General features: G+C 48.0%; 1 protein-coding gene across 1 annotated transcript; it reads left to right on the top strand.

Moving 5' to 3' along the window:
* Nucleotides 1-215: 215 nt before the first annotated feature.
* fam174c (family with sequence similarity 174 member C) lies at nucleotides 216-9313 on the top strand. Its single transcript, XM_062959618.1, has 3 exons — nucleotides 216-548; nucleotides 3452-3568; nucleotides 6194-9313. Exons 1-3 carry the CDS (start codon nucleotides 310-312, stop codon nucleotides 6195-6197), a joined length of 360 nt encoding a protein of 119 aa, XP_062815688.1. The 5' UTR covers nucleotides 216-309; the 3' UTR covers nucleotides 6198-9313.
* The last annotated feature ends 567 nt before the right edge of the window (nucleotides 9314-9880 follow it).

The following is a 9880-nucleotide window of genomic DNA, read 5'->3' as shown; positions in this document are numbered from 1 at the left end:
GTTGTATTAGTCATTGGGCTTCTTAATGGGCAGTTTGCATAGAGGCCGCAATGCTTTATGCAACCACTGGAGGGCACTGTTGTATTAGTCATTGGGCTTCTTAATGGGCAGTTTGCATAGAGGCCGCAATGCTTTATGCAACCACTGGAGGGCACTGTTGTGCAGGCATTGGCGATGCTATATTTAACCATCCGCTCTAGGCGCTGCCACTCTATGGTGCACCGGAAGTCGGTCCGTCCCCAAACAGGCTCCCCGCCGCCATTTCCTCTGCTCTTCGCGTCCCCGCTCTCTGTTTGTTTCTCTTCCTGAATGGCGGTGTTGGCGCTGCTCGTGGCCCTGCTGGCGTGGGCGGCGTCCGCGGCGGGCGAGGCCTCGAACCAGACCTCGGAGGGCGGGGAGGCGGGGCTCCCGACGGCGGCCACATCCGGGGCCTCGCTGACGTCACCGCCCTCCCGGCTGAGGCTCTCGGCGCTGCACCGCGCGCTCTACGTCATCGCCGTGCTGGCCGGCATCGGGCTGCTCTACTACCTCGGGGGCCGCGCGCTGCGGTGAGGAGGGGGCGGGGCCAGGAGGCTGGGGGCGGGGCCACTGCCTCAGTGGGCGAGGCTATGCTACTGGGGGCGGGGCCAATTCCATTCAATTTATGCTTCTGTGGGCGGGGCCACTGCCTCAGTGGGAGAGGCTTTGTGGCTGGGGGCGGGGCCAATTCCAGTATGCTTAAATCTGTTAAATATTAAATCTATGCTACTGGGCGGGGCCAATTCTATTAAATCTATGCTGCTGGGGGCGGGGCCATTTCCTCAGTGGGCGGGGCTATGTTACTGGGGCGGGGTCAATTCTATTAAATCTATACTGCTGGGGGCGGAGCCAATTCCAGTATGCCTATGTTCTATGCTTAAATCTATTAAATATTAAATCTATGCTACTGGGCGGGGCCAATTCTATTAAATCTATGCTGCTGAGGGCGGAGCCACTGCCTCAGTGGGCGAGGCTATGCTACTGGGGGCGGGGCCAATTCAGTAGGTCCATGTTCCTGGGGGCGGGGCTATGCAACAGGGGCGGGGCCAATGTTATTAAATCTATGGTGCTGGGATGCGGAGCCAATTCCAGTATGCCTATGTTCCTGGGGGCGGGGCTATTCCCTCAGTGGAATAGCCCCACCCTATGTTCCTGGGGGCGGGGCCAATTCTATTAAATCTAAGTAGCTGGGGGCGGGGCCAATTCCATCAGGTCCATGTTCCTGGGGGGGACATTCAGTGGGTGGGGCTATGCTACTGGGGCGGGGCCAATTCTATTAAATCTATGCTGCTGGGGGCGGAGCCACTGCCTCAGTGGGAGAGACTTTGTGGCTGGGGGCGGGTCCAATTCCAATATGCCTATGGTCCTGGGGCGGGGCCATTCCCTTAGTGGGTGGGGCTATGCTATTGGGGCGGGGCCAATTCCAGTATGCCTATGTTCCTGGGGGCGGGGCCACTCCCTCAGTGGGCGGGGCTATGATGCTGGGGCGAGGCCAATTTTATTAAATCTAAGTAGCTGGGGGCGGGGCCAATTCCATTAAATCTATGCTGCTGGGGGCGGGGCCATTTCCTCAGTGGGCGGGGCTATGTTACTGGGGCGGGGTCAATTCTATTAAATCTATACTGCTGGGGGCGGAGCCAATTCCAGTATGCCTATGTTCTATGCTTAAATCTATTAAATATTAAATCTATGCTACTGGGCGGGGCCAATTCTATTAAATCTATGCTGCTGAGGGCGGAGCCACTGCCTCAGTGGGCGAGGCTATGCTACTGGGGGCGGGGCCAATTCAGTAGGTCCATGTTCCTGGGGGCGGGGCTATGCAACAGGGGCGGGGCCAATGTTATTAAATCTATGGTGCTGGGATGCGGAGCCAATTCCAGTATGCCTATGTTCCTGGGGGCGGGGCTATTCCCTCAGTGGAATAGCCCCACCCTATGTTCCTGGGGGCGGGGCCAATTCTATTAAATCTAAGTAGCTGGGGGCGGGGCCAATTCCATCAGGTCCATGTTCCTGGGGGGGACATTCAGTGGGTGGGGCTATGCTACTGGGGCGGGGCCAATTCTATTAAATCTATGCTGCTGGGGGCGGAGCCACTGCCTCAGTGGGAGAGACTTTGTGGCTGGGGGCGGGTCCAATTCCAATATGCCTATGGTCCTGGGGCGGGGCCATTCCCTTAGTGGGTGGGGCTATGCTATTGGGGCGGGGCCAATTCCAGTATGCCTATGTTCCTGGGGGCGGGGCCACTCCCTCAGTGGGCGGGGCTATGATGCTGGGGCGAGGCCAATTTTATTAAATCTAAGTAGCTGGGGGCGGGGCCAATTCCATTAAATCTATGCTGCTGGGGGCGGGGCCATTTCCTCAGTGGGCGGGGCTATGTTACTGGGCCGGGGCCAATTATATTAAATCTATGCTGCTGGGGCGGGGCCAATTCTATTATACAGTAGAGTCTCACTTATCCAATATAAACGGGCCGGCAGAATGTTGGATAAGCGAATATGTTGGATAATAAGGAGGCATTAAGGAAAAGCCTATTAAACATCAAATTGGGTTATGATTTTACAAATTAAGCACCAAAACATCATGTTAGACAACAAATTTGGCAGAAAAAGTAGTTCAATATGCAGTAATGCTATTTAGTAATTACTGTATTTATGATTTTAGCACCAAAATATCACGATATATTGAAAACATTGACTACAAAAATGCGTTGGATAATCCAGAATGTTGGATAAGCGAGTGTTGGATAAGTGAGACTCTACTGTATCTGTTACTGGGGGTGGGGCCAATTCTAATATCTATGCTGCTGGCGGTGGGGCCAATGCCATTAAATCTATGCTGCTGGGGTGGGGCCAATTCCAGTAAATCCATGTTCTTGGGGGCGGGGCCATTCACTCAGTGGGCGGGGCTATGCTACTGGGGCGGGGCCAATTCCAGTAGGTCTACACACATGCATATATACATATATACATATATACAATATAATTTACAATAATATATAATATTATAATATATTGTACGGGTATATGCATATACAGTAGAGTCTCACTTATTCAAGACTCGATTATCCAATGTTCTGGATTATCCAACGCATTTTTGTAGTCAATGTTTTCAATACATCGTGATATTTAGGTGCTAAATTCATAAATACAGTAATTACTACATAGCATTACTGTGTATCGAACTACTTTTTCTGCCAAATTTGTTGTCTAACATGATGTTTTGGTGCTTAATTTGTAGCATCAAAACCTAATTTGATGTTTAATAGACTTCTCCTTAATCTCTCCTTATTATCCAACATATTCGCTTATCCAACATTCTGCCGGCCCGTTTATGTTGGATAAGTGAGACTCTACTGTAATACAATGTAATAATAATACACTATTATAATTGTGTATTTATATTACATGCAATATTTCAAACTTCTATTTTTCAGGACGCGGAAGCCTCCTCGCAAAAAGTACGGCCTCCTGCCCAACGCCGAAGACCCCATGGAGATGGCCTCCCTGGAGAGCGACGAGGACACCGTCTTCGAGTCCAGGAACCTGCGGCGGTGAGTCCCCCCCTTCCATTGACTACCAAGAAATACAGCTTGCCATAGAGGCCTCCACTTTAAAATCAATCTCAGATCAGTTTCCTATTGTTGCCTGTTCCTATTAATGCACTGTTTAGCATCTTATTTACACTATTTATTTATATTCCGCCCTTCTTTCTCACCCCGAAGGGGACTCAGGGCGGATCACAATGTACACATAACAAGGCAAACATTCAATAGAGACAGAGACAGACACAGAGGCAATTTAACCTTCTCCAGCTTCCTGAAGGGATGCTCGATTCCGGCCACGGGGAAGCAGCTGCTTCATCATCCACCGTGATGCCGACTTCCTCATTCCAAACTTTGCGCGACGATTTTTTTTATGGTATCGTACATTAGTTAAATTAGCCTCCCCACATATAAGCGGTACCTAAATTTCCTACTTGATAGATGCCACTATCTTTCGGGTTGTTTAGGTCAACAACGAGCAGGGCTGTTCTTTATTTTAATAGTCGGGTGCTGGCCTCGAACTCATGACCTCTTGGTCATAGTGATTTATTGCAGCTGGCTACTAACCAGCCTGCGCCGCAGCCCGTTGGACTCTTTGAAGCTTCTGAACAGTCTTCACAGGCAGACCCATGTTGGTCCTGACTTGTTGATGAGTCTCACCTTCCACTCATCAGTCAGACCACATGTGCTTCTGCACAATAGCACTGACAAACCGACACCATAGATTATCTGCTGATCCCAGCGGTACTAGGCTTTATTTACATACAAGGCTATTTACAGCTGCAATCACCATAACTCTCAGGACACATGTTCCCAGCAAAGGAAAAAGCACGGCATATGAGAGTCTGTTATCAGAACAAGTCCTCTCAACATTCCACAGTCTATGACGAATGTTCCATCCAAGGAAGTCTTGACCTATTGGCCCTGCAAGCTATCAATCAGGGCTGGCATGCAGTTAACTCCTCTGCTGCTGGAAAGCTTGCCAGAACACAGACGCACAATCCAACAGCAAACATTTGATCTAACATTTCCCTCTATAATAAACAAAGCACACTGACAATCATCTGCGTACATATCACATCGTTCTCCGAAACTCCAAATGATATCTCCCAACGGCTTAAAAAAAAATTAAACTGTGATGTCGAAAAGCAGGCTTGGAGCCAGGATTGGCTCCCGTTTGCTTTTGCGGCGAGCTCATTTTCGTACCGGGAAGAGAGTCCCTGTTACGTGCTCCCGAAGTAGCAAAAGAAACGAAGGAAATAAGAGAAACACACGTTTCCACGCTCACCTCTAGTAGACTTCTTCCATGCCCCCAACTTTCATTATTTAGACCTCAATGCAAGGTTTGGAATAGGATTCTGGATAAAGCAGAGAGAAGCAATGGTTGGAGACTATTAGTCTAACCCAGGGATCACCAAACTAAGGCTCGTGTCCTAAACTTTAGACTTAGGGTTGACCTAAGTCTACCTGGTCTTTGGAGGTCTCTTTGCTTACCTATGGTCTTATAAGATCATCTAGATGGTCTTTGAAGGTCTCTTTCCTTAGCTACCACCTTAAGAGACCATCTAGATGTCTTTTGGAGGTCACTTTCCTTACCTATGGTCTTATGAGAAAGTCTAGATGGTCTTTGAAGGTTTCTTTCCTTAGCTACCACCTTAAGAGACCATCTAGATGGCTTTTGGAGGTCTCTTTCCTTACCTATGGTCTTATGAGAAAGTCTAGATGGTCTTTGAAGGTCTCTTTCCTTAGCTACCACCTTAAGAGACCATCTAGATGGCTTTTGGAGGTCACTTTCCTTACCTGTGGTCTTATGAGATCATCCAGATGGCCTTTGAGGGTCCCTTTCCTTACATATGGTCTTATGAAACCACTTAGATGGTCTTTGAGGGTTCCTTTCCTTATCTATGGTCTTCTGATGGCCTGATGAGATCATCTAGATGGCCTTTGAGGGTCCCTTTCCTTACTGACGGTCTTATGAGATCATCTAGATGGTCTTTGGGGGACTCTTTGCTTAGCTTCGGCCTCTTTGCTTAGCTTCGGCCTTATGAGACCATCTAGATGGCTTTTGGAGGTCACTTCTAAATGGTCATTGAGGGTCCCTTTCCTTACTGATGGTCTTATGAGATCATTTAGATGGTTTTTGAAGGTCTCTTTGCTTACCTATGGCCTTATGAGACCATCTTATGAGTCCCCTCGGGGAGAAGGGCAGGGTAGAAATATTGGAAATAAATAAATAAATATCTAGATGTTCTTTGTAGGTCTCTTTGCTTACCTATGGTCTTATGAGATTGTCTAGGTGGCCTTTGGGGGTCCCTTTCCTTACCTATGTTCTTATGAGATCGTCTAGATGGTCTTTGGAGGTCCCTTTCCTTACCTATGGTCTTATGAGATCGTCTAGATCAGGGGTCCCCAAACTAAGGCCCTCCAGGGTCATTGACCTGGCCTCTGTCCTAAACTTTAGACTTCGGGTTGACCTAAGTCTGAAATGACTTGAAGGCACACAACCACAACAATCCTAATTTTGGACTATTTCATCCTAGTCTGGCCCCCCAACAGTCTGAGAGACTGTGAATCGACCCTCCACTTAAAACATTTGAGGACCCCTGGTCTAACCTCCTGGTTTCTTTCCCTTAGATGATAATGGGGACCACGGTGTGATGTGCCAGACGTTGACCGGAAGAGGTACAGTTTCACCATCGCACCAGCCACCTTTTTTTCCTGATTTTCTCTTCTTTATTTTTGTGAAAACTGTCGGATTTGTTCTCTCTAAAGAGAGGTTGCCTTCCTCCTGAAGGCCGCCGGGAAGGACCGCGGATACGGAGGGCCTCCCAAAGTGACAGAATGAATGTAGCAACGGAAACGGGGTGGGAAAGGGACACGAAGGAGGAGAAAGGCCACACTTACCACAATGGGAGACGAAGCCGTCGGGATGGATCGTTTTGGTTCGCGTGGAGCAATTAAGATGGAGAAGGTATTTATGTCTCGATTGATCTCCCACACATCGACATGGGTTATGGGCCCAGCACGCATCCGCTGTGCCACAAAAGCGAAGGTCGCAATATTCACTCCGTGGTTCGGGAAATTACACATCTGCTAGGTTTGCGATTAAGCAGAACTTATTTCCCAGGCCTTTGAAGATAGCCTTGAATTTGACCAAGCTGTTTTGGAAACGTTTACCTTTCAAGCGACTTCTTCCATTGATCTCCCACTCATCAACAAGGGTTATGGGCCCAGCACGCATCCGCTGTGTCACAAAAGCGAAGGGGTCGCAATATTCACTCCACAGTTCGGGAAACTACACAGTCTGCTAGGTTTGCGATTAAGCAGGACTTATTTCCCAGGCCTTTGAGGATAGCCTTGAATTCGACCAAGCTGTTTTGGAAACATTTACCTTTCAGGTGACTTTTTCCATTGATCTCCCACTCATCGACAGGGGTTACGGGCCCAGCACGCATCAGGCGACTTCTTCCATTGATCTCCCACTCATCGACGGGTTATGGGCCCAGCACGCATCCGCTGCGTCACAAAAGCGAAGGGGTCGCAATATTCACTCCACGGTTCGGGAAACGACACAGTCTGCTAGGTTTGCGATTAAGCAGGACTTATTTCCCAGACCTTTGAAGATAGCCTTGAATTTGACCAAGCTGTTTTGGAAACATTTACCTTTCAGGTGACTTTTTCCATTGATCTCCCACTCATCGACAGGGGTTATGGGCCCAGCACGCATCCGGCGACTTCTTCCATTGATCTCCCACTCATCAACAAGGGTTATGGGCCCAGCACGCATCCGCTGTGTCACAAAAGCGAAGGGGTCGCAATATTCACTCCACAGTTCGGGAAACTACACAGTCTGCTAGGTTTGCGATTAAGCAGGACTTATTTCCCAGGCCTTTGAGGATAGCCTTGAATTCGACCGAGCTGGTTTGGAAACATTTACCTTTCAGGTGATTTTTCCATTGATCTCCCACTCATCGACAGGGGTTACGGGCCCAGCACGCATCAGGCGACTTCTTCCATTGATCTCCCACTCATCGACGGGTTATGGGCCCAGCACGCATCCGCTGCGTCACAAAAGCGAAGGGGTCGCAATATTCACTCCACGGTTCGGGAAACGACACAGTCTGCTAGGTTTGCGATTAAGCAGGACTTATTTCCCAGACCTTTGAAGATAGCCTTGAATTTGACCAAGCTGTTTTGGAAACATTTACCTTTCAGGTGACTTTTTCCATTGATCTCCCACTCATCGACAGGGGTTATGGGCCCAGCACGCATCCGGCGACTTCTTCCATTGATCTCCCACTCATCAACAAGGGTTATGGGCCCAGCACGCATCAGGCAACTTCTTCCATTGATCTCCCACTCATCAACAACGGTTATGGGCCCAGCACGCATCTGCTGCGTCACAAAAGCAAAGGTGTCGCAATATTCACTCCGCGTTTCAGGAAACTACACAGTCTGTTAGGTTTGCGATTAAGCAGGACTTATTTCCCAGGCCTTTGAGGATAGCCTTGAATTTGACCAAGCCTTTCTGGAAATGTTTACCTTTCTGGCGACTTCTTCCATGCCCCCAACTTCCATTATTTAGATCTCAGTGCAAGGTTTGGAATAGGATTCTGGATAAGAGAAGCAATGGTTGGAGACTATTCGCTCTCTTGGCCACACTTTTTACATGTAAACACTCCACTTTTTGCCCAAAAATACCACCTAGGGGAATTTTTGTCATGATCTTAGGCCCAAGAGGTGCCTTTTAATGTCTCTCCTGGGCTTAAAATGATTCAGGGTGTCAATCAAATCATATTTGGAAATGCCTACTACACTCCTAGGGGGTCACTTGAGGGTCCAACAAGGGTTATGGGCCCAGCATGTCAACAAGGATTATGGGCACAGCATATCGACAAGGGTTATGGGCCCAGCATGTCAACAAGGGTTATGGGCCCAGCATGTCGACATGGGTTATGGGCCCAGCATGTCGACAAGGGTTATGGGACCAGCATGTCGACAAGGGTTATGGGCCCAGCATGTCGACAAGGGTTATGGGCCCAGCATGTCGACAAAGGGTTATGGGCCCAGCATGTCGACAAGGGTTATGGGCCCAGCATGTCGACATGGGGTATGGGCCCAGCATGTCGACATGGGGTTATGGGCCCAGCATGCTTCCACTGCGTCACAAAAGCGAGGGGGTCACTTTAGGGTCCAACATTTCCCCCCGAATATATTTCCCCCCAAAATATCCTTGTCTCACGCCAGTTTAAATGTCTCTCCATTCCCGCGTCATTCCTCTTCGAACAATTCCGGTTTTATTTCGTTTTGAGATGGGACATTCCTGGCTGGAGCCCAATAATCCCATGGCCTTGACGGCTCCCGAACCATCCCTCCTCTATATTATAATCTTGTTTTCCTCCTTTTATGGGACGAGGATGAGATCGGTATCCCATTGAGATTGGCCGCAGCTCCCATCATTCCTCATGATGACTGGGACTGAGGGGAGTTGCAGTCTTGCCGGCCAGCTCCAAGGCCACCACTCCAGCTGTTTTTAGGACTTATAGTCCACGAAAGGAGCCAAATTTGGGTGAAGCTTGAAACGCTTGCTTGCATGAGTCCGCAAAAAAAAACCCCTGACTATTTTCATTCAGGAAATTAAACTATTCTTATAACAGTGACCAATACGGAGCCAGGCTTCGGCCCTCTGCTTTTGTTTATTCTAGACTGGAAATACATCTACTAATCCTGAAATAAAGACAAATAAACACACCACCCTTGGTTGTCTTTTCTGCTTCAATTGTGATGTCGGAAGACCGAGAGGGAGAAGACGATGGCTCTATGGCAAGTCCCTAATATTTATTAATTTATTTATTTATTATAATAATAAGTTTATTTATACCCCGCCTCCATCTCCCCCGAAGGGGACTCGGGGTTGCTTACAAATAATACCGGATAAAAGCAATAACAATATACAATACATCAATAAACAAAAATAAAATTTTAAACATTAACCTATAGAACTAAAAAACCACGCGTAATAAAACATGGAATTAAAACCGCGAGGTTATGATAATAGACTAGGTAAAGTGCACATTATAAAAGTTGTAAAATCAAGATTTATTTATTTACTACATTTATATCCCGCCCTTCTCACCCCGAAGGGGACTCAAGAGTGACTTACAAATTAAATTTACATACAGTGTTATATTATTAGCATAGCACAATATTGGCATTAAATTATATATATACACACTGTATATCAGTGATTCCCAAATTGGGCACTACCGCCCCCTGGTGGACACTGCAGTGATCCAGGGGGGCGGTGATGGCACCTATTAG

This window comes from Anolis carolinensis, unplaced genomic scaffold (assembly GCF_035594765.1).
Source record: "Anolis carolinensis isolate JA03-04 unplaced genomic scaffold, rAnoCar3.1.pri scaffold_7, whole genome shotgun sequence".
NCBI classification, from domain to species: domain Eukaryota; kingdom Metazoa; phylum Chordata; class Lepidosauria; order Squamata; family Dactyloidae; genus Anolis; species Anolis carolinensis.
This window is presented reverse-complemented; position numbering and strand designations above follow the sequence as displayed.